General features: G+C 44.4%; 1 protein-coding gene across 1 annotated transcript in view; it reads left to right on the top strand.

Moving 5' to 3' along the window:
- The window catches only part of POMP (proteasome maturation protein), a 138,860-nt gene that overhangs the window by 22,364 nt on the left and 90,457 nt on the right, over nt 1–26,039 (top strand). Inside the window, exons 2-3 of the mRNA XM_069639374.1 lie at nt 2,802–2,902; nt 5,867–5,927. Of these exons, the coding sequence (XP_069495475.1) occupies nt 2,802–2,902; nt 5,867–5,927 (162 nt within the window). The remainder of the gene's footprint in view (nt 1–2,801; nt 2,903–5,866; nt 5,928–26,039) is intronic.

Below are 26,039 nucleotides of genomic sequence, written 5' to 3'. Positions count from 1 at the left end.
ATTCTCTGTAGCTCCCTGTGAGGTTGATACTCTCTTGTCTGCTTGGGGCTTATAGCGGGGATTTGTATATCCCGCTGCTGGTTTTGATGGGTATGCTCCAGCTAAGGATGTATATATCGGCTGCGCAAGCTATGAAGCCTGTGCCGATTGTGTGTCCTTGTGTCTTTGGGTCAGAGGTGGTTGACTTCTGTGCAGGCGTTACAGCCTGTGTCGCCTTTGTACTGTCACTGTATGATGGAGGGGTGGAACTGCCTGCAGATGTTTCCCCTCAACTTCTTCCCCTCCTCGTGGTTCCCCATCGATCTCCTAAAGCTTCCATAGTTCTACTGTACTCTGTCTCCTTTTTAGCTTTTTACCTCTGTACGTTGATAACAAATGAGTATACATATGTTCATTTATATTTTTATCATGCGTGCATTTTGCAGGCCAAGGTGTAAACGTTTTCCCTTCAGTTCCCCCGGACCACTTATACTTCAAACGCTTATGCTGGTACGTCGGGAGCTCCATGCACAATCACAAAAGCAACTGCGTATCACAATGGACAAAACACTACGGCTTTACAACACTGATCGCCTGAGGTCACCCCCTGCAACTCACCCCCGAGCTAACCCCTCAACACAAAAAACATCAAAACAATAATCAGCGAACACGAGAGAGATTGTGTCTTCACACTACATGACTTCATAACAAGTTATTTCGACATTTAATCATGCTCTCCACACTCACACCCACATCTACTTTAGCCTCTGATCAAATTTGCTTAATATATTTACATTCTCTACAAGATGATAAAATTAAACACTTATTTATACACTTTTTTTTTATTTTTCCTACCCTCATTTGCTCACCCGCGAAAGGTAGACAGTCCTCGCTAGTGCAGGACCTCCCACTCTCCTCACTGTGACGTGGTTAAAACCACAATACCCACAATTCTTACTACTGTGACATCACTGCTTCCTCCGTATGGAAGCCCTATTCTGTTTGTACTAAAAATCAAAGGTGTACATCACCTGGCACACTCCTCACGTACTTCACTTCTGCACATATACTCACTCTCTTGATCGTTGTTCTTGCGTCTGGTGCACTTTGCTCTCTAAGTCATCCAAGGTCCTCTGATGCCATCCCTTCCTCAGAGAAGACCTGCACACCTGGGGACAGCACCCCTGCCTTCAGCAATCAGACGGGCCAATGGATAATTCCGACACCGGCTGTCCTCCTCGTGGTGCACACTGCTTCTCTCCATGCAGATTAACCTTCTGGTTCATCTGTTAGCAATTTTTTCAGTCACCGCTCAAGTGCAGAACACAAGACCCCATTTTGTTTAGCTATTTGACTCCCCTTATAGTGGTTGCTCTTTTATGCTTTCCCAGTTTTGTTGCCAGCGTGCACAAAGAGGGAATGTGATTTGTCCAGATTCACATAATTTTGATGATGAGGCTTTGCATATTGTTACTCATGGCTCCAAATTCTAGATATGGTCCTACAGCAGTTTCTCTGAAGAAAAGAAAAATGTTAGAGCGAGCAAACTGTATAAAGGATTCCACATTGTTGGGCTCTTGGAGTGGTTTAGCTCCGATTGTAACCTAGAAGAGCTTGGTTAGTTTGGCAGAGCTACCAGAAGCCAATGATTGCCCAGTCAAATTGGAACATATTAATTTACGTATAGGACGTTGACAATGTGCGTTTGGGAAGGTCTTTAAAGGTGTATGGAAACCACTATCAAAAATGTAAAGCAAAATAAAGCTGTCGCACGTAATGACCAAAGGTGTAAAGTTTTCATATTAGGTGTAGGTGGGATTTGAGCACCCTATGCGCCTGCTACTCATTCCTCAGAGGTATCTGCTGCTTTTTGGTTATCTTACACTCAGAAGCTGCTTAGCTTTTTCTCATCAAATCCCAGTCCATACAAGACATCCCACCATAGTGTGTTGCTTTTTTTGCTCAGCGATGGTAATAAGTCTAAACCTGTACATTATTGTGGGAGTATTGGTGCACTTGTGTGATACACTGCCATTCATTCATTTTTTTTTATATGGCTGGAGCTTATAACGTGTAGCTTGAAATCTTGCACCCCGAATATCCTCTATGAATATTCTGCTTTATGCCCGATTCCTCTTGCTTCTAAGCACTGAAATAGTAGCTGGTGGTCTTCCCAATTTATCAACCTATGAAGATCTGAATAAGCCAGCGCAGGATTATAACCTTTATCCTTTATTCTGAGCAATGATGCATGTTGTGAGTGTGTAACTGGCTAAGCTATGTGGCCATCATCTTTATCCTTGACAGCACTTCAAATAAATACATGCCTTCCAAAATACTCTGCACTAGAGTGTTTTTGCCACCACTGAATTTTGAGCTGGTCCCTGCTCCTGCATGTTCTGCTGGCTTAACTTTCTTTATCAAGGAACGTCATCCTATCATGAAGTGGTATCACCGCCCTCGGACTGAAAGCATTTTTGGAAGTTAAATAATGTTGTTGGGATACCAATCTAATTTATTATCTTCACATATTCTTTTAATAGTTATTTACGCTTGCCTGTATTTTGAGGATTTGCTTAAGTTTCCTGAGAAGCTCTTGTGAGTTTTGTTTTGATGAAACATGCTGCTTTTGAGGAATATTGGCAGTTAATTTCTGTCCCATGCGTAGGGTGGTCAAGAGGTTGACCTCTTCTTTAATGTGATTAAACACACAATCTGATATCCTGTAGGCCACACATTTTACACATTGATTGCACATGTACTCTTTGTGATGCTTAGATTTCCCACCTTACCCAATTAAATGTCTCTACTTTTTGTTTCAGAATTCTCGGGGTCTTGGATCGCAGCTGAAGGATAGCTTTCCTATTTCTGAACTTTCTTCTTCTACCGGAGCATATGGAATTCAAGATACTTTGCGAACTGGGTATGTACTGAGCTGCATGATGGACACAACGACTTTGTGCACTTGTGTATTCAATGGGAGACTTGAAAATAAGTGTTCATGTATTGACTTCCAACGCCCTACATGTTGCACAGTTATACGTTTATTTGAAGGTACACAAGGAGTAGTTTCCTCTCTTTTTGAAAATTTCATTTTCCTTTCCCATGCACTTGTGCTTTCTTAAATGTCACTGGGCCTAGTAAGATCGCTGTTTTTTTCTCTCCCTTGTTCCCCTCCCTTTTTGCCTGGTCGCACTCTGAAACACTTGTGTACGAGCGCGATATAAATAAAATATTTCATTTCATTAGCATTTGTGAATATTTTGTTTTTGGTATATGAGATACCCGGGTGCCACTCATTTGTGGGTGAGAGTGACCATTTTATGTGGAATTCGATGATGTACTGGTAACGAGTGCAAAGACCTTCTTGATTCAATAACATGGTGCCATGGGTCAAGGTTACAAATAGCTCTGATGGCCCCATTTTGGGCTACTTGGCAGGGTTTTAGATTATTTTTTGATGTGTCAGTCAGTAGGCTGTTACAGTAATCAAGACGGGAGTTGACAAGCATAGTTGCCAGAGAAGAGAGACTCCTAACACTGAGAAGTAGTGCTTAATCGGTTTTAAGAGCTATTAACATAGGCACAGAACGTTTTTACTTGCGACACGCGTTTCATAGTCAGCCCGAAATTGAGAACAACTCCCAAGGTTGTAGGGGAGAATTTACTGGAATAGTACTATTTGAGATTGTAAAATGACTATATTTTATGTCAAGCTTTTTAATCTGCTGGTTGGAACTAACAATTCATTGTTCAAAGCTTAAGGAGTTAAGTCATCCTGCCTTGTATCAGATTGTACGTTTTATCAATGAGAGCAGAATCTGTCTCATATTCTCCCGAAAGCTCAAAGACAAACTGGGTATCGTTGGTGTAATTAGTGTATTTAACGCTTATGGTATCCAGCAAGTCGAAAAGGCGGTGCATTTACACATTGAACAAAGTGGGTGAAAGGCAGGTGCCCTGTGGAGCTCCACAGGAAAGATGCTGCGGAGTGGCCTGAAAGCCACATGTGGCAACTCTGACCCTTCTTGGACCGAGAAATGAAGCACTCAGAGCAGTAGTAGATTTGGAACAGTTTGTGTTTCCCTAGTCTCTCAAGCAACAGAGTGATCGACCATGTCGAATGCGGCAGAGAGATCCAACAACATAAGTAGTGCAATCCTGCCATTATCAAAAATTTCGGCTAAATTAGCTTGCATGTCTAACATGGCTGTCTCTGCACCGTGCATGGCACGGAATCCTGACTCACGGGTACTTAGGAGACTGTATTTCTCAATATGCTCTTGGAGCTACAAGTATGTGACCATATCGAGACTTTTCAACAAAAACAGGACGTTTGTGATTGGTCAATAATTACCAACAACCACTGGGTCCAGGGTAGTGTTCTTCAGTACCGGGGTGTTCCAGACCTCCTTTAAACTCTCTGGGACATATGAGCTAAGAAAGGATGAGTTGACAATGTTGGTAATTAAAGGTGCGAAACGGAATGGCATCCTTAATAATTATTGCAGGGCATACAGTGGGTTTTAGCCCCTTCACAATGTCAATAAGGAAGTCTTGAGTGAAGTGATTCAAACTGAATTCCGGAACTGTTACTCATGTAGGTCTTTCAGACCTCATTACTAGTTGTACAACCAGTATTATCAGATAGGGCAAGTCAGCATTTTTTAGTAACATCCTGGTGGTTCTTAATGTTAGTAAAGAACACAGCTTGAATTTTACTGCCATCAAGTTCTCTAAAGATGCTACTTTTTTGTCCGATTTTACATTGATAATCCTTTGTTCAAAATTAATCTCTTTTGCTGATAAAATGGCTTTTTAGCAGCAAGACGATAAGTGGCGAGTGATTTAGGGCAAGTATTTTTGGTCCATTTTCTTTCAGAAAATCTTTTATTTTTTCTGTGCTTTATTATATCCGTAGAGAACCATGATCTTCCTGAAACTTCAGTTTAAACTTTTTTACAGTGATTGGGGCTAGCTTGTTAATCGCTATGGTGGGGAGATTAGAAAATTCCTGAACTAGGGTGCTTGTCTCATTGGGGGCAGGGAACATAGGAGAAAAGGAGAACCAAAGATCAGAAAAGGCCTTGGTGAAACTCTCTAAGGTTTCTAGTTTTGATTTTCATTCTGGTTTGAAGGAAGAACTTTTTATTGGGAGTAGGAAGGACAAGATCAAAGAGGATTAGATTGCGGTCCATCGAGGGGCATGAGGTGATTATTCAGAAGCGAAACGTGAAAATTATGGGCTAATATCCAATCCAAGATGTGACCCTCTTTGTGTGTGTTTGATAATTTGGGTAAGCCCTATTTCCTAGAGGGATGTAAAGGGGGGTTGTCTTGGGGTGCTAGGTCGGGGGCAACGTGCTCACCTTGGAAGCAGGACGACGCAGAGCAACACAGGTTCGATCCCCGGGTCCACGCTTAGAAACCTCTGGGTATTAAGCGCTTCATAAAAAAACAATTATAATTTAAATAAATTATAATAACGAGAAGTAGCAATGGAATCTGATCTATTGTGTTCCCAGAGGTTAAAGTTTCTGAGTAGTATAGTGTAAGAAGTAGGCTTATAAAATTCCCAAACAAGGTAAGTAATTGCTCTTCAAACAAAGGCATGCTGGAGGGAGGACGATTTTGCAAAATTAATTAATGTACACAGCTAGAGCTGTCATACTGCCAATAACTGCCCTGTTCTGATAGGGGGAGTCAGGGAGTGGGTAACGGGGGAGGGTGGCAATAACCTTATAAATTATTAGGTATTGGGCAACGATAACTCATGGTTCTCAACTGAAATTTAATTGCCCCAAGTTCTTAAGTACTGTTTGTTTTGATTCTGTTTTTCAGTCTTTAAACTTGATTCTAATACAACGTTATGTTTTTAACTTCTCAGTTTCACCAGTTTGAAAAATGAGCTTTTGCCAACCCATGCTTTGGAACTCTCAGAAAGAAATGTAAGTACAAAAGTAATTATCATCTTTACTAGCTGTATTCTGTCTATCCGTGACATTTGACGTGTTTCTTTTTTTTGTACAAAAACTTCAAAGCTATACCCAGTTCTCCAGATACGATTTAAGTGGTATTTTACTCCCAGTTTTTTAAAGTTTGCAGAGAAATTATATTTTAGGGTGTAAAGTTAGTCCCATTCCCAATGGGAGTTTTTTGTGAGTACCGATATGCTTTAAATATAAAAAAAGATATGGTTTTGTAATATTTATTTGCACCTAGCTAGTCATGTACATTAAAATATAAATGGTTACCTCTTCGAATCAGGCCATAACACTAGTACTTTTTTCCTGTGGCACTACTGGTCCAAACAGGTCCATGGATCTGTGTGTGTGAAAGCAGGGGGACAACATCTGCGTGTCAGTTTCCTATTTTCTGATGGGATTAATTTTACACCCTAGTTTTCTTTTGTGGGAGTATTTGCCAATTTTAGGGCATAAAAGTGGTTGCTATACCCCTTATTTATAAGGCTGGCTATACCAGTCTTTGGGGTCAGAGGAGAAGCGGACATGGCGGTGGCCTGTAATTTACTCATGGCATTATTCATGTGTACTGTTGGATGCTTTCCAACAGCTCAAAAACTGTCTCTGCTTAGGCTGCATTCTGCTCAGCATGCCTTTTCCTTCCTACGGTTAGCTTTATTGCTTTTGGGGGAGTGTGGCTCTTCCAGTCTGCTGCTTCCCAACTGCACTAATTCACCAGGAATGTGGAACTGCAAGAAAAGTGCACCTACTTCATGTTCTGCAGTGTTTTCAAAGGTGGGAGCCCCTAGGACACTCCCCCGCCCCCTTCCTTGATTCCTCTAGTCGTTGGATAAGGGAACAATGGGAGCAGCGTTTCTCATCTGCATCCGAGCCAGAAGTGAGGCGGTTGTTGGCTCTTCCTTTTAGGCTAGCAGTGTAAATTGCAAGATTTGACAGCGCATGGTTGTTGGTAAAATAACAAGACCACCCGGATAGATCTCATAGAATAGGAGCAGACTTTGATTAAGTTTGCGCTGCATGTCCTACATTTGAAATGAAGTGTGGTTTCTGGTCTATACGGTTGGTTGCTCTTGATAGATTGGGCCGTTAAAATGTCACAAAACATTTTTGATTCACTGAATGTTTTTTGACATGAAGGGAAATGTTAAAACGTTTTGAATAGAAGTGATGTGATGAACACAACCCTCAACTCTTACACGACGGAGGTCTGTACAAGGCACTAAAATGTATTTTAGGTTGCGATGAGTAACCGGTGTTCACTGGTAAGAGGTATGTGGAAGGTACAATTCTAATTTCCTTCCAGAATTAAAGAGATGCAGGAGATTGCCTGATGTGATATGGAAGGTCTTCAAGATTGTTTGAGCAGAAGCGCCTTCTTTCTTTTCTGCATTTGTTGGTTGCATCCCTCATAGTCTTGGATTCAGGTGATGCAGCAGCTTCCAGATACCTTGAGTCCCTTGGCTAGATACCATGGGCTGTTTCTAGTGGTTTCGTTGAATGTCAGGCAGCATATTTTGGAGGTTGCACATGCTTGAAACGAAAAACAGTTATGCACTGTCAAGACTTGATTGATATAGTTTAATGTCTTATCGTATTATCTCGGTTTTTGTTTAGTGACTGTTAAGACTCAGTCTCTAATTTAGAGGTCTGCTGACAGAATTCCTGAACCCTTTTGCTGCCCAAATGACAGGGGTACATATTTCAAGTTACAATTAACTAGGCATAAAGTTACCCACCACCTCAATTATGAAACACTTGTGTATAGGCGCGTTACAAATGCCATATCATATCATATATCAATTCTACCCCAGCACACCATTTCTTAATACCCAAGAGTGTGTTATTCACCCCCAGCCCCCGCCCCCCTATCACTCCCTTCTATGGCTAGTGGCGCTTGTAGATTTGGATGCCAGCCTTAGGATGTATGCACACACCCTAATTTTCATAGGCAATTATTTAAGTCCCAGCAGTGATAGAGAGGAGAGTAGCACTAATGCATGCGTGCCATGCAGACAAGAGAGGGTGAGTCTTCATGGTTGACCTTTACTCAAGAATGGCGAGCAGAGAGAGGATTTAAACTTCCCATGGCTACAATGCCAGCAGCTCACTCCTTTGGTGACTGTGATCGAGATTAGAGGGCTTCCTTCCTGTAAGTTTCTGCTTTTTTTTTTTTTTTTTTTTTTTTTACTTGTTTTCATATAATTTTTTGCAAGATTGAGCGTCTTGTATTCCCTAATGGTTTAGTTACCGGTGTCCTTGTTGTTCCACTTGCCTCGTCAGGCCTTGACTATTTTAGATGTGCTAAGTTCCAGTTTCTCAGATGGGGTCCAATTTTCTTGTTCAAAACCTATAATCTGCAAAAATTGCCCCACTGCAATGGTTTCTTCCAGAACCCACTGATCACGCGGTTCCACCAATACTCCTCATCCAATATGCTCAAGTTTTTAAAAAGATGGCCCATATAAATCTGTCTTTTTGACCTGGTGCTTTGGCAAGATAGTAGCAAGTGTCTTAGAGTTTCTCCTTTGTCTTCTTGCTGACAAAAATGACAGGTGTTCTCCTTAGGGCTTCCTCTTATTCTTAGAACTCCCTCGGTCTTCAGCAGATTTAGTCTTGCTCTCAAGAAGACAGATCTTGTTTTTTTGTTTGGCAATTTCACTAGATAAGCAATCGGTTTATTTAATTTTTTTCATGTTTAGAGGCAGGTGAGCAGTGAGTTTATTTTTCGCTGCCTCTTCCAACGTACTTGTCCAATCCCATTCTTTCAGACGCTGCTTGGTTTTCTCCAGGCTGGATTTTAGTTCTTCTTCTGTGCTCTAATAGGTCCAAATTGTTTTTTTCCCAAGCGTTTAACATAGGGTTTTTGCCATTGGTCATCTCATCCTAGATGATCTTATATTTTTTGGTTGTGAGCTTGTGCTTTCATAGTGTTACATATAGCTCTTGCATACCTGTACCATCTGCGCATACAGTAATGGAACAGGACGCTGCGGCCAGAGAGGTGGGGAGGGGCAATGTGTGTGTACATGAATATTTTTAGGGTTGGGAATGGGAGGGCGGGGTCGGTAGTCTGGGTATGGCATGGATGTCCCCAGCTGAACACACAATGGTGAGTGCGGGGGAGGGAACAGGGCTTGTTGGGAGAGGCCCGGGAAGGGGCGCTCAAATGGACTTTCCCGACAGCATGAAACCCGTGCTCAGGGAACCAGGCTTCAGTTTAAATGGCCTCTGGGGAAACCTCATTGGTCCAGGGTGCAAAATGTGCACCGCTAAGTGATATTCAATGCTTGGCGAGAGGAGGCAAGTGACTTTTGGATGGCTGATTAGTAGTTTTCAATTTTAAGTCTTACCCCCTGATAGATCCATACAGACCGTCTTGGTTAAACCACCATTGGCATATTCATGTGCAGCTTCCAAAAAGTACATGATCGCATACCCCTGATCCAAAAATGTATTGCCAATCTCTGAATGCTGCTCCCTCCTCCTGCTCGACCTCTCGGCTGTCTTCGATTTAGTGAACCACAACATCTTATGCAACCACCTTGCCTCAGCAGCCCAATTCCCTATTAACACCATTCACAGTCCTTCCTCTCTAACAGAACTATGAGAGTCTTCTCAACAGCAGCACTGTCGGCCCCTGTCACCTGTGGAGTACCGCAGGGATCTTGTGTATCACCGACCCTATACAATATTTTTACAAAACCTTTATTTGACCTTCTTGGCGTCATAGGTGTCACCTACACAAACTACTCTGTTGACACCCAAATACTCATACCTATAATAGGCATTCATGACCAAGACACCAAATCTCTAAACTAAGTTGACCAAACAATCCAGGCATGGATGGCCCAACACAGCCTCTGCCTCAAAGATAAAAAGACCGAACGTCTCATCCTAGGATCTCAACATCAATTAAGCAAACTAGACGACTCCTTTTAACTCTTTCACAATTGAAGGCATCCCCATCAAAGTCTCTCCAAGGAAGTAAAAACCATGTGAGTTTACCTCGACTCTACCCTCTCTCTAAATTGACAAGTCAAAGCCACAGGCTCAGCGGCAGCTTACAAGTCTAAACTTATCAACGCCTGCCTTCCCTTCCTGTCATCAGACCAGCTGCATCACGCAAGCCAGAGCACTTAATTTATCCAAATTAGATTATTGCCATGCCCTGTACTTGGGCACTAAAAAACGCAACCTAAAAAAACTGCAGATGATCCAAAACTGCCCTTATTTTTCGAGGAGGGATGCAAAGTCCACTGGCTGCCTGCCCACGATCGAATTGTCTTCAAAACTCCCATTGACACACAAATGCATCTCACTGTCGGCACCTAATACAATAAATTCTCACAGCACAAATCCAACAGACCTACCCGCACGGCCTACATAAACGTTCTCACCATGCCCAAATACAAACTTAAGAAGGCAGGCTTCCCTGTGGTAGCTTCCAAATATTGGAATGCACTACCACCAGCCCTCGGATCTGAATCCTCCTTCTGGGCCTTCTGCAAAAGTGTGAAAACATGGCTCTTCTCACAAGAGTAATTTCACCCACTCCAGGCCTCACATATCGATCCACCCATGGCCACATCTGCTTCACCTTTCTTGGCCTACCAGCTTAGATGATGTACCCATAATTCATACTTTCATGATAACTACCAATGGAAAATGCCTTGATTATCAGCGATATGTCAAATTTACGTGACCACAAAGTTTTGAATAAGTGCTGTACCATCAATTGTCAGCTACATTGCCTTGTGCGGATCACTAATGTACCACCTACTGCAATTCCTACTATTTTGTGATTTCTCACTAAGGTATGTTATTTTTCACAAGATTTGTAGCGCCCAGATGCCTCAGGGCTGGGTGCGCTCTATAAATGACTAAATAAAAATGCATTATTCTGCACGTACAGCCTTAACAAGTGGTAAGAACGAGGACATAAATTGGCTCCAGTTCACGAAAACCCTTAGGGTTGTAAACAAACTAAGATTTGTTGAGCAAGCTAAAACTCCATGAGTAGGTTTCCCTCCCACTCCTATAAAATATATATAAAGGATCACTATTATGCATTTTAAAGTAAATGTATCTAGTTGTTCAAAATAAAAACCAGTATGTTGTAGAGTTTTATGCAAGGGGGTACAACATGATGCTCTGAGAATGCCATGGCACCGGTGATCATTATTCCCTTGTTGCAACATGTACTTTACAGGTGCAACTGAAAAATGTTTGTGCCATGGGGGGAGAAGTACTGCATATCTGATGCATTGCTTCCTTGTAGAAAAGAAACACCACTATAATCATGTGCCTGGAATAAAAAAACACCAATCTTAATTCCATGTTATAACATATAATGTTCATCTCACTGCTTGTCTGTGAATTTTGTACCACATTTCATGTGCCAGAAATATTATGTTTCAATTTTGACAAGGGTGTTGGCATTATATATATCTTAGTGCTCGTAATATAGGGATTCTGCTTAAATATTCAAGGTTTCCGTTAATAAAATAGGGTGACTCATTTCTGCGGCAGGCATTGTGTTTAAAATCTCCCATGACTCTCCTCACGAGTGCTCGAAGAACAGGCTATGGCTCGCCCAAAGAACGTGGAGTCTCATCAGTTGCACATATGTAAGTAAATGGGTTACTTGGTCGAGCAATTATGAGCATTATAAACCCACAACCTCGTCTGCAATAAAATAGCCAACATTGGAGCCATTAATGTCTCTGTTCCCAATACTGTATTTGTTCTATGCGTTTAGTAGAGGATTCTAAACTCTTGCTGTTCACTTAGAAGTGAAATGGTGACTATCCACCAACCTGTTAAAAAGAACTAGACAATCCTGTTTGTTAATGACTCCAATCAAGCATTCCCACTAAGTCAGTGCCTTGTCTGGGATTGCTCAAGGGAAACCCTTATTTATATATTTTTATGACAAGTTATAATCTGGATGATGAACCCTTGTATCACGCCCCTCTCTGAGAATCCCCCTGACCCCACTGAGCCAAGAAGTAGGTTTGTTTTGCAATTGAAAAGGTTTATTTGAAAAATTAAACAATATATATATATCTCACTTTTATAATAAATTAATATTTGATATCACACTTAGACATATGACAGTGATCAACAATGGATGATGTTATACTAGCACACTGGTTTAATTACTTAGGAGTAGTATAGAGGATAAGGTAGCTGAGAATGCTTTATATGGCACAAGGAAATGCAAGGTGGAAAAGAAGCAACACAGGGATAAACTTGATATGATTTCAGCAAAAGATAATGGAATCACTTTTTCTCTGACAATTCACTCCCCCCTCCCCCTATGCAATGTAAGGAGATGGAAGTAACACACACAGTCTTCAGGAATACAATCACAGTACAATACGAATTCAGTTCCTCCCTAGCAAGCTTAGAGAAACCGGGATGATTTTAAACACAGGCAAAGTACTTTAAAGGTGGTATGCAAAGAAGGGAAACATATGCTAAAAATGATTTTAATTCCCTATAAGAGATTCAGGGTGGGTGATAGTTACTTTAAATTAGCTCAGGATCAATTTAGCAATGCTCTATGAATGATTGTCAGGTTGCAAGAGAATTTCAGCAAAGGAAAGCAAGACGCTGCTATTTTGACACATGAAGAAATTTGAGCCAAATCGCGGCCCAGAATCTTAGCTTTAAAATGAAAAGTTAAATCTCGCTTTTAGCACAAACGGTTCAAGAGATACGGACGATTTCGTGAAGGTAGATTATCAAAATAAAAGTAAAGCTCAGAATGACGGATGACAGTTTTGCAGCTTTGAATCAACAGGAGGGACACGATTTCTATGATGCAGTTCTCAATAGGTTAAAATAGTTTTGAATTAGATTATTTTAAACTAAGAGATTGGTTTTGTACAGTTCTGGCTGAGTACTCGCACTATATTTTGGACAGGAATGCAACTTCGTCACGGATCGGGTCAGGATTGGCTGCGGTTGTCTCGCCGCTGGGTACTGGTTCTGCGCACAGCGATCTGGGTCAGCTCTCAGCGATCTGGTCTCTCTGGATCTCTGGTCTCTCTGGATACAGCACTGCTTTCTGGGTCTGCTACCGGTTCTGTCAAAAGTTCTTGGCAAAGAATTCAAACGGCTCGCCCGGCTGGTCAATAGTTCGCAAATGATTTTGAGGCCTGCTGAGAATACTTTTGCTTGCAGTAGGCCTTCTTGGTTCAAAGTTCTGTACTCTCTGGAGATTGATGGATTTTGAAGTCTGTAGTCTCCCGGCAAAGCGTCCCGCAAGTAAGTGGAAAGTGAATTTCCCTACCTGGGTTCCAGTGGCTCTTTTTATGTCTTTTGAAAATGGGTGTGGATGCTAACTTTCTTTGCCCAACCCACTCACAATTTGATAGGTCAAGGATTTCTCTTTGACCTGATTTGAGAAGGGAACAGTGAGTCAGAGTGATGAGGCAGGTTTATGGTCAGAGGATCCTCCCCTTGTCAAATTGCGCACAAATCTATTTCTGATCCAAATACCCATTTATCTATGTACCATTTTTCTAATATTATATGTCCAGTTAACATATTTTCTGTAGCACCAAACCATCCGATCCCTGTCTTTGTAAGATGTCGTGTCCACTTTTGACAGAATTCTGCCCTTTTCATCCAGATAACGACCTAAACCTTTCCAGATTTTACACAAATGTGCACAAGGGATATGGGTTTCAGATGATAGTGTCAGATTATTAACATGCATACGTTTGGAGTAACAACCTTATTTTCCACTACTACTCCCCAGAACATACCACAGAGTCCTGACACCTCTTAAAATGTGCACAAAAAAATCACAAGAATGATGATATTATTTATATAATTTTTACAAGTCCGCACTATGAATTATCCATCTTTTTAAAATTATGCTCTGGCCCCAAAGGGGTGTGGTTTTCCAAAGCTCATGGTGGAATTTCTGGTTTGTCCACTTCCCCCAAGCTCAGCTTGCTCACAGAGGCACTTCTCCCAAGAGGAAGCTATTTTACGACCCCCCCAATGTAACATTTGCCGGAGCCCAAGACAGTGCTTTGTTCAGGTTCCTGCAGTCCCCAGGTGCCACTCCCCTAATTCAATCAGAGGTGTGTCATCTCCTTTTGGCAGGGGCAGCAGAATGCAACCAGGCCTGGGAACACAGCTGCTGATCAAGTTCAACTCCTGTCGAGGGTAGTTGTCAGGCAGAATTCAATCTCTTTAAGCCAGGCTTCAGCTAAATGTCACTTTGGTTCCCAGTTTTCTACATTCAAACCAAACTTGCAATTTGTACACATGCAGCTAGAACACTGATTCTAAGCTCAAAACTATGACATTTAAAACAATTGCAACCTATGTGACACTCAAAGGTAGGTCACTCATTTATTCTAAACATTTCGATTTTAGTGGATGTAAACCCAAATTCACTTAAGCTGCTGACATCCCCAGCTATTTTCAATACATACATTAGACAATTACTTCCTTCAAGTCATTTCAGAATATAGTTTTACATTGTATCCACCTCTTAGTAAGTCTTTCTTTGTCCTGGTTTGGTTCATTTGTTCAGTTTTACACAAGTGTCTGGTGGTTTTAAAACGCCGGCTTTCTGGTAGTGGTGAGCACCAGTATTACACCCATTTTTGACATTAATAACAGATTTTGAACAGCACCATATTCCTTAGCACTGATTTCGCTCATGGCGCTTCTGGCCCCTCACGCTCACACTGCTGGATGGCAGGTCAGGCGACCATTTTGTTGTGCGCAAAGACTGTGCGGTTCTCCAGGAATCTGGCGCAAATGTGGGCTTTTCCGCCCTCTTGTATTTCCTAAGACCACAGCACCAAGTGTTGCAGCATAATAGTCCAAACGTGGGTCAGGACACCCAACATGTTCTAGGAAGAAACACGCCCACCCTTACTACCTGTCTTGTTATTGTTAAAGCTCATACGCTCTATCGCCACCGAGGTGGTCCCCTGGTGCTGTGGCGAATCTAAAAGGTAAGAGTGTGTGGGGGGGGGGGTCGGTTAGTAGGGTATAGGTAGAATAGGTAGAGCGAGAGTTGTGATGTCCTGTTGACTGCTTCAGTTCAGTTTGCACTGTTTGCTGAGCTTGGGTGCGATTTGCGGCTCAATGGATTCCCATGTTCTCTTGTGCTGGGCTATTTGTGGTTTGTTTTGTCGTTGCAGTTTGTTGAAGTGCATGCGGATTGCTGTGTAGAGAGGTGGTTGTGTGTATTTTGTGTTCGAGAAGTGTATGTAGAGCTTGAGGTTTTAGGGTTGGGTTAGTAGGGCTTATTCTTACTTTGTTGCTTTCGATTTATGTGCTCATTGCCTCTGTCTGTGCTTTGTGTTAGGCAATTTAAAGTAGTTTGTTTGCCTGTTATTGTGCGCAGCGTAATCTTTCTATCTAATTCTCTAGTGCTTTCTGGGCAAAGGTGGTGTGGGCCTCCCCTCGTCCCCAGGTTGTTGGAGATGGCTAGGGATTGGTGATTTGGTTGTCTCCCTGGGTATCTTGTGCACGATTCCCTGTCCACCGAGGACCGGGTGCACTAAGGCCTCCCAGGGTGCTCATTATTGGTTGATGCTCCCTGTGATTGACTAGTGGTTTGTGGGCATGAGGTTGTGCAGGTCTCCCCCTGCCCCCGCGCTGGAGATGGCTGGGGATTGGGGGTTTTGGTTGTCTCCATGGGTTGCTTGTGTGCGATTCCCCACCCACTGAGTACCGGGTGAACTATGCCTCCTGGGGGGTACTCGTTATTGGTGAATGCACCCCCCGCTTGCAGCTGGGGGGTCCCGATTCTGGGGTAGTGACTAGGGTGGGGTATTGAGGGGGTGGTTCTATTGGGCTCTCTCCCCTGGCTTATTCCTTCCATGTCTGCTTGTTGAGATGTGTTTTCTGTTTCCACTGGAGTCTTTGTTTTTTCTAGTAGTTCTCTTATGATTCTGAGGTGAAGAGCCGGGTTTTAAGTAGTTTTCTGAATTCTAGGTGATCCTTTGTATAGCGGATGAATACGGAAGTGCGGAGAGTCTGTAGATCGCCAGAGCAGATCAATGTACAGACCTGGCGAATGTATAGGGCGGATGAGTGCTTGGAGCGGATGAGTGCATAGAACATATGAAGGTATAGAGATGAATATATAGAACAGGATATTGCTATTGATTGCGTGAAAACCACCAGTGCGTAGAGGGGATTCGGTGCGCAGAATCAGGTGAATGCATAGTACGCGGTCGAGCATAAAGCTGATGAGTACCTGGAGCGAACGAGTGCCCGGAGTGAACGGACGCGTTGCATAGAGTGGATGAATACGTAGAACGAATGACCACAGATTGCATCCAGTACTGATGAGTGCATAGAATGGATGAGTATGTAGAGCTGCTGAATGCGTAGAGCGTGGGGCAGTCAAGAGTGCATGCAAAGACAGAGTGGGGCGATCAATAGTGCATGCGTGGGGCGGACTGGAGCGCGTGGGCGGACTAGAGCGCACAGGGCGGGCCGGAATGCATGAGTACGTGGAGGGGACCAGTGCATTGACCAGAGTGTGGTGCATCGAGTGGATAGGAATGCATTGAACAGACTGGAGCGCATAAAATTGCGTGACATATATACTATGGTTTGGAATGCAGAGAACATTTGAAAGAGCATATAAGCCATCATATCACGCCGCCACGCTTACTCTCTCCTTACATCACCACTCTACTAGAACACGGAGATACTATGACACCATTCGGTATAACTGTTCTCATACCAACATCCGCCGCTCACTCCACATCATTCTCATTCTCCTCAGGCCTAACGCAGCCACATCTGTTCTGGATAATTCCTGCCAGAACGAACACAACCACCACACCTACCGCTAAGAAGCAGCTATTACACTATTACTGCACAAGCTCCACGCATACCCGGTGCCCACACGAACCTTTTTATTCTCACTACTCTCTATACTGATCTGAACTTCGGTTCCCGAGGGAGTTCAACCTATCAGCGCCTTCAGACCATACCAATGGTATATAAGGCGCTATATAAATGCAAAATAACATAACATAACCTATATTGGGAAGCAGTTCCACGTTTTTGCTGCCAGGTGGGTAAAAGATGATAGTTTTCATTTTTTGTATGGTTTCGGTTCTAGGCAAATGTCGTTGCTTGATCTGATTTGGCCTTGGCGGTAAGTAGATGGTTATTTTCTTTTGTAGGAATTATGTTAAAGAAATAACGTGTTTCCAAAAAACAGCACCTCTTTTTCTCCTTAACCTTCCTCTTTGCTGCCCTCCCAATCCTTTTTCTGATGTGTTCTTTAAATTGATTGACAGTAATACTACAAATAAAACAATAAACGCTGTCATAGTTTGTGGTTTAATAGAGTGAAAGCCAGAGAGAAAACCAGAGAAGTTTGCAAGCATGATGACCTGTTGATTGTAGGAATTTACTGCAATGGAAGGCCACACCTTGGTCGTACAATCTCTAAGCTATGCAATGCAGTTGGACACAATTTAATACTTTTGTGCAGAAAAGGCCAGTGCGTTGCAGATGGATGCATACTTGGTGATCGGTGTGACTATGGAGAAAGCCAGCTGCATCATGGATAAAGCTTTCAGATGCTTCCCCTTTCACCAAGCTTATATTGATCTACACTGCCTGTTAATAGTTTACATAGGAGGAAAGGAAGCGAAACAGGAATTTCCTAATATCCAAATTTGACATTGTGCCACCATAGTACCCAAGGACATGGGCTGAACTTCGTCATCTGTTTATCAGACAGTGCAGGTGAGCAATGATCTACCATGAACTCTGATACGAAGTGCAACGCGCTGTACTTTTAAGTCAATCCCTATCCTACTAAGTTCAAGTTTGTCAAATTTCATCATTTTTGTCCTTTAGATGTAACTCTTTCCTCTCCCAAATGCCCCTATGTCCTCTGTGTGTTTTGCGCCCACTGAGGTCCAAAGCATCCTACTCTCCTGCACAGTTCACTGTATGAATGCTGAACACTTGGGCCGTATTTCTGATGAGCCCAGATGAGAGAGCCTGGTAATTTTTGCGGCCAGGATCTTTTCTTCCAAACATTGGAGTCATGCAAGCAGTGAAAGCATGATTTGTGTCTGACCTGATGCACGGTAGAGACTTGCAAGGTTGCCCACCAAAGCAGCCGTTGTTGCACTGGATTCCAGTGAATTGCAACTACTTTTTCCTGACGGAAGAAAAACAGACATCCGCTGGAATCAAATGTTCATCTTGCTTTAACAAATATCCACGAATGCAACAGTGTAGGCACCGCTGCTTTCTTAATTTTGTAGATGATCATCGCTGAAGCTGGATTTAAAGCGAGGTTGGAGCATGTTGGCTACCAGTATTGTGGTTGTCTTGGCGTTCAAGCAGAAGACAAAATTATTAGGACCAGAGGAATATTTGTAAATTGGTGAAATAATGTATTTATACCATTAGGTATTGTTACAAGGGCGCAGGTGCTTCACTGTGTGGCAGTAATGGGTAGTGAAATGCCAGGACTCTGGGTGAGGAAAGCCATGCAGTCAGTGTTTACTGTTGGGCAATGATCAGTGGGATGGGAGATGTGTCAGGATAACAAGTCGTTTTTGTTGCCCATGTATTCGGTATGCCTGCCTACTTCACCCATCTTGGAGCAGTGGTCAAAGAGGATTAGAAAGTGATGGGTGGGGAGCTATACAAAACCTAAAATGGTTGTGCTATTGGAAGTCGAAAGAGTTACACCTTCCTTCTGTATGACCATTTAGCCCATTAAAGCTTTGCTCTTTCTGTCTGTGATGTCACTTGGAAACCCCTGATTTAAAATAGCCCAGTGGTTGGGTATTTGGGCAATAATCACTTCATCAGGAGGGGCGTACAAGGCAGTAATTACCGGTAAACCAAGTTCACCCGAGCAAACGTATGGTCATTAACATCGGATCGGCTATTAGCACCTGCTACTGCCAAAGAATCGAGAGATTTATACCACTAGCATGGTGCTGCACTAAGAACAGCTTATTAATAAATAAAATGCCTGCAGTGAGCGTGCAACCCATTTCTTCTTTTAAATAGATGGCCACCAATGAAATGATGGCCAGGTACCACCTCTTAAGTTTCAAAGTCCTGAATGAACAGATGGCCAGACTAGAGGGGACCTGCAATATTGCATCAGTGAGGTTTTTTTTTTTTTGTTTAAGTATTTTTGCATACATTTACTTGCAGCAATCAAAAAGGCGCGGGAGGTGAACTGGCGACGAGAGGGTGCGAGTACCCCGCAGCTTGCTCAGAAACAGTCTTATAAGCTAGGTAAATCATGTTATCCAATCAGCTTGGCTGCTTGTCTGTCACTATTCTACTGAGCTATAATTTTATAAACCTCCCTCTCTAAGTAACAGAGTGACTGCTATTTGAATTGTAAGTGACTTCAATCCAGCACTCCAACTAAGTCAATGCCTAGTATGCTATGCCCAATGGAAGCCCTTATTTATATATTTTTATGTCAAAGTTCTTTAAATCTGGATGATGAACCCTTATATAACGCCGCTCTCTTTTAATCCCCCTGACCTCACTGAGCCAAGAAGTAGGTGTGTTTTGCAAATTCCAGGGTTTTTATTCGAATAATTGAACAATATATATATAACACTTTTGTAAATACCTTGAAACCTGTACCACCATGAAACCTGTACTATAGACTGCTGCATATCTGTATTGTAAACACTGTAATAACATGTAAATGTATTCACTGTATGTAACTAAGCTTAAGTATTCTTGTCACCTCTGCGCTTGGCTACCCTAGGATTTTGAGCGCATTATCAAATAATAAACTGAAATAAACTTTTATAAATAAAATAATTTCTGAATAGTACACTTATGAATATGAACGGTGATCATCAATGGGTAATATTACAATATCGACAATCTCTTTAATCACTTAGGAGTAGGAATAGGAAGGATAAGGTAGCAGAGAATACTGGGTATGGTTCAAGGAAATGCAATGATGGAAAAGAATGCAACACAGAAATAAACTTGATATGATTTCAATCAAAAGATAATCTGATCACTTTTTTCCCCTGTGACTACTCGCTCCCCCCACTATGCAATATGAAGAGATGGAAATGAGGGCACACAGGTTTCAGGAATATTAATCAACAATGCAGTTCAATCCCAGTTCCCCCAGCAAGTTTAGAGAGAACAGGTTTGATTTTAAAACAAGTCAAAAATGCTTTTGAATGGGATTGCAATGAATGGGAAAATATGCTAAAATTATTTTAATTCACTAAAGGAGATTCAGGATAAATGAGTTACTTTGGATTGGTTCAGGTCAACACTAGCAATGAATCATGAAGGATTATCAGATTGAAAACGAAATTCAGCAGTTGAAAACAAGAAACAGCTATTTTGACATGTGAAATGGAGCTAAATTGCAATTCGCAGCAATTTTTCTGCGTGCGGGAAACGCAATTACAGAAAAACTATAAGGAATTCTAATGTCGTTTTAGGTTTGTTAGAAAGCTTAGGATCTTAGCTTCAAAATGACAGTTAAATTCCGGTTCCAAAGTTAGAGGTTCTGTCATGATGCCTACCCCCAAGGAGCCAGACCGGGCCCAGCAACCCCAGAGGCAGACATCATGCTCCCGAGGGAAGTCCCAGCGGCCCCAGGTAGGGGCCCTTTGGACTCAGTCCTGGCGCCTTTGGCGCCAGGCTCATGTTGGACAACAGTCCAGGTGCCATAGGCGCCAGGCTCATAAAGGATGACTTTGTGTTAAGAAGTGCTTGGTGTGAACTTACCTGATGCAGACCGTGCTGCAACATCCAGGCCACCTAGAGGCCTGAATGGGACTATTTTACCTATGGGACTACTTTACCACACGGGTGTGGCCGGAGGAAGAATACATACCTGGAACTACTTTGAAGGCTATTTAAGCCACGCCCAAGCAGCAACTCACGCTTTGCGTTGTTCTGCACCTAGCAGCTGGACGCTCACCGTGTCTGCTTCTGCATCCGGACTCCAGCCACGCCTGACAGAATCCTGGAACACCTGTAAAGGGAGAAGAGAGGAGTACAGGAGAAAGAAGAGACATTACCTGCTTAATCCGCATTCCAGAGTCATCTCGCCGACGATCCTAAAGGGAAGACATTCATTTTTAAAAGCACATCGCATAGCTCGCTGCAGCACAGCATTCCACTCACCTTTACTAGGCGCCTTCTTGCCCATCAGCGACCATCTGGCTCTTGCGCCGCATTTCAGCGCCTAAAGGAGAAAAAGACAAGAACAAAGGTGAGTTAGGGAAGAGAAGAAGAAAGGCTTAATTTCCACCATAAGACTTACCTGTTGGGTCAATCCCTCTTCACTTCGGGTCGGCGCCGTTTCTTCGGCATTTCCGAACCCCGGCCCCCAAGGGGAAAAAGACATTAGCATTAGTGAGCGAATGCAAGGACATTAGCGGAACGCTCATCAAAGACTTACCTGATATTTATTGGGACATCTCTTCTCACTTCGGGTCGGCGCCGTATCTTCGGCATTTCCGAACCCCAGCCCCTAAGGGGAAAAAGACACAAGCATTAGTGCATTAATGCAAGAACACTAGAGGAACCACTCATCAAAAACTCACCAGAATTTTCCTTCGACGGTTCCATTCCCTAACTCGGAATCTTCATTCAGCACCTGCAATAGAGAAAACAGACAATGGTTATTTAAAGCTTGAACTTGCAACAGAATTCTTACGATACCTTACCGGAAAAGTCAAGCGAACTTGAACTCTCACCAATCCGAGATCCAGTGAAGTAACTGGATAACAACGCGCCCCTGCATCAGAAGCAGGATGGAGAGCTCGTCCTTTCAGACCCTAAGGTGAGACTTCACAGGGAATCGCAGAAGGGTTTCGTGGAGGGTGAGAAGGGGAGTGGGAGGCCTACGCATTATCCCGCAGATTGTTAATACTCCCTTTTCACTCACAGAAGGATATTTCTACGAGCCAGACAAGCCAGATTTGGGGGTCCGGTCCATTCCATCTTCCGAGTCCTGCGCATCACCCTAGAAGAGGCCACAGCAAACCAGGCCAGCGCCTCCGTGGGAGTCAGGTGAGCGTTACAGGTTCTTGTGAAGTTAGATTTTTCCGAAATAGTCAGATTTCAAAATGAAAGTTGCGCTATTGAAGATTTGAAACAACACTAAAGAGTCTATGGAGCCGCAATCTATACGACAGCCCAGCCACCAATCCAGAGGCACCTCCGGATGGTTTCTGCCTGAACAAGACGATTGCCTTTCTCCAGAAAATATATACAAATATCCTTTAACATTAACATTAGCGCCAAGATGATTATCACGACAATAATCAAGGATTATGTGGAGGAGAGAAGAATTTAGGATAGACAAAAGAGATTCAATAATGCAGTTGTGGCTATGTTACAGTGGTTGGATTAGGTTACTTTAAATTAAGAGATTGGTTATGTACAGGTCTAGACTAGATACTCACTCCTATGGCTTCGGAATGGAGTGGGACCCGTCAAAGATCTGGTCAAGGGTTTGGCTGGGATTCTCTCTCGCCACCGGACAGGTCTCAGGCACTCTGGTCTCAGCACGGCATTGCGGTCTGCGCAGTCTCTTGGAATGGATCTGACGGGTCCTGGATACAGCTCTGCTTTCTGGGTCTGGATCTTGGTTCTAGCACAGGGTTCTTGGCTAGAATATCAAAACAGCACAGCCCGGCTGTTGAATGTGAGAGCCCCTTGGAAGTTAAGGGGTTAGAATCAGGTTGCAAAAGATTCTGAGGTCTCTGAAAAAGGTTCAGCTTGTGGTTTAGGCCTCTCTGCTTCAAGGTTCTAGAGTCTCTGTCTGGATATTGTCTGGATCTGGTCTGGAACTTTTTGCAGGGTGCCTCGCCAAGAAATCAGTGAGTATGGGAAAAGTGTGTCTCCTATCTGTTCTCAGCAGTCCCTATTTATGTATTTCCAAAGTGGGTGGGGAGGCTGATTCTGCAATACCCAACCCTCTAAAGATCTGATGGGTCAGAGGATTCCCTGTCCCCTGATTGGAGAAAGGAGCTGCGTGCCATCCTGTGTCATCTTTATGGCTTAGGGGAAAGCACTCCCCTTTGTCTCTGTACAGTATATCTTATTTTTCATAAAACACATATTTACAATATACACGACTTGTTAATGGGGCCTGGCTTGGAGCCGATGGCGAGCGGTAGCTGATCTGCCGAGCTCTGGCCGAGACGCCGTTTCCTGATCCTTTTTCTCCGGCTCACGTGTGGCCCCAGCCCTTACAGAGGGATGTGCGGTTGGGGGAAGCGATTCTGCACCTGAATAACTATTCGGCTCGCCGAGTTGGACCCCCGGACGTGGCTGCGGCCCCAACACGGCTCTTCCCCCTCCCGCCCTACTCGGATCCAAGATGGCGCCTCGCACTGCATAGCGGAGCCTACGAGGGGTACCCCTCCTCCAGCGGACTTCCAGGCCTGACTGGGTGAAGCGGAAGCACGAGAAAGTGAAACGACTCCCTCTGGTGCCGCCCGTCTGATTAGAGGACTGGCCCGGCTCGGGTCACTCTACCGATTCAGCTCCACAAGAAAAGGCACGCGGCTTCCCGCCCACCCTTACACCTCTGAAACTCGCCTCTGTGGCCGCACGACCAGACACGGGGGCGGAACACAGCTCACGGCCCGGGGTTTGGCTGGGCAGGGGGCAGAGGGCCCCACTAGCAACTCCGCAAGTGATCTATTCTTCGAAGCATAGGACATCCGCAACCATCACCTCAAGATGGCCGCCAAGAGCAAGTCCAGAGCTGCCACCATGGACTCCTTTGTTTCCGCTAAGGTGAAGACCCCCGCTCTGGCCGGGGCCGGCTCCTCTGAAGCCGCCCGGACGAGTGAGGGGGTGGCCGCCGATAACCACTCGCAGATACTTGATGCCATAGCCTCATTAAAAACGCATATTGACTCTAAGATCGATGAATTCAAGGTTGAAATTTAACTGATCCGCCAAGACGCTCGCAACTTGGCGGAGAGGGTTGCGACCGTCGAAAAGTCGACGGAGGAAACATCCTCAACCACCACAGCCTTGAGTTCAGAAGTTGCCCTCCTGAAGAGGAAAGTTGCCTTCCTGGAGGTAAAGGCGGAGGAGGCCGAAGGTCGGGCCAGACGGAGCAACATCAGGATCCTGGGTGTCCCGGAGGGGAACGAGGGGGCAAATACCACATCCTTCGTCGAAACCCTTCTGCTGCAAGAAATAGGGGCTGGCAAACTGACCCAGGGATTCTCAGTCGAGAGGGCCCATAGATCCCTCCAGAGGCGCCCTCCCCCTGGATCGCACCCCAGACCTATAATTGCCAAGATACTGAACTTTCAGGATAGAGAAACTATCTTACGGCGGTCCAGGGAGGGGGGCCCCATCGAGAGAGGGGACTCCAAAATCTCTATTTATCCGGACTACACGCAGAAGGTTCAGAGAGAGCGGAATTCATTTGTCCCGATAAAAGCTAGGCTCCGACAACTGAACCTAAAATACAGATTGCTATATATCCATCACGCCTCAGGGTCGTCTACAAAGAGCGGCTGGTATTCCTTGATGACCCAGAGGCAGCCAACATGTGGCTAGAGGACAATAATCTGGCGGATGGCAAGGACAATTCACGGAATGAGGCCTAACCCCCCCCTGCTCTCACAAGCGATCCCCAATAACAGTGAGAATCATTGTACATGACGCTGGAACTCAGAAGGTAATCCAACTTCAGTCTTTTACTTGGAAACGGCCTCGCTCGGCTCCGCCGCCAGGCCCTCGCCCCACCCCCATCGTAGAATTCACCCGGTCTAGGCACCCGCCTGACCCAGCTCGCGCCCGACTCCCGGATGGGCTCCGACGGCTCGAGAGCGCCTGAGCACCACGACAATGTTGTAGTGGCTGGGCGCACCAGTTTGAGTTTTGTTGTTAGTTTTATTAGTTGTACAGTCTTCATGCTTCTTTTGCCAACAAAGACCGAGATGGGTCCGGGACGTGACCCCGACGACTGGAACTTAGTGTCGTTTCCCCCGCAGCCCACCTACGGAGGACTAAAGCTGGGCCGGACTCCGGTGACCGGGTCCCGCATTAAATCCAAAACTCGGACCCGATGGCGGCACACTTCACTGTGATGACATGGAACGTGAGGGGTATGGGCTCCTACCTCAGACGCAATCGTATACAATCCTATCTTAAGAGGAAGAAAATATCGTTTGCACTCCTTCAAGAGACTCACCTCACGACGGAGGCCATGTCCAAGATTGCAGACCGATGGGCTGGGACTGTGAGAGGGACCCCTATTCCAAATATGCCAGAGGGGTGCTAATATGGATAAGCCCGGATGTGCCCTTCCAGATGGAGGGGAGTGAACAAGATAAAGAAGGGAGATATGTAATGATCTGGGGCACAATGGAACAGACCCCAGTCTGCTTGGTCAACTCCTATTTCCCACACCACGGAATACCGGCGTACCTCACCACAATGATTACAAAGCTGATTCGACACCGGGACCGCACCTTCATATGGGGAGGGGACTTCAATTGTGTTGCTGACGCAACCGCCGACAGATCGCTGCCCCCCCCCACACCCGACCAACCTTGCTTCCCGTGCCCTAAGGGAAACTCTGGAGCAGCTCAATCTAGTGGACATCTGGAGGGAACATCATCCGGCTGATAGGATTTACTCCCACTACTCAGCCCCTCACGGAGTCCATACAAGAATTGACTATCTGTTCATCAACAAGGAGCTAGCCCCACATGCTGCAGCTACAGAGTACTTGGGGCGAACCATCTCCGACCACTCCCCACTGACTATGCTATGGCAGTTGAGGGGCCCCAGACCCCCCCATCCCCATGTGGAGGATGCCGACTGCAGCCCTTGAAGATCTTGAGTTCAGGGAAGACCTTGCCGAAAAATTGGAAGATTACCTGGAAATCAATATGGGGTCGGTATCCTCCTGGGGCACATTATGGGAAGCTATGAAGGTGGTGACCAGAGGTGAAATTATATCGAGAGCCGGTGGCACTCGCAGACAATTGCAGAGAACGCTTGAAGCACGAGAAGCTGAGATCTCCCGGCTAGAGTCTGCTCACGACAACTCCACAG

This window comes from Ambystoma mexicanum, chromosome 7q (genome assembly GCF_040938575.1).
Source record: "Ambystoma mexicanum isolate Mex_15411 chromosome 7q, UKY_AmexF1_1, whole genome shotgun sequence".
Classification (NCBI taxonomy): Eukaryota; Metazoa; Chordata; class Amphibia; order Caudata; family Ambystomatidae; genus Ambystoma; species Ambystoma mexicanum.
This window is presented reverse-complemented; position numbering and strand designations above follow the sequence as displayed.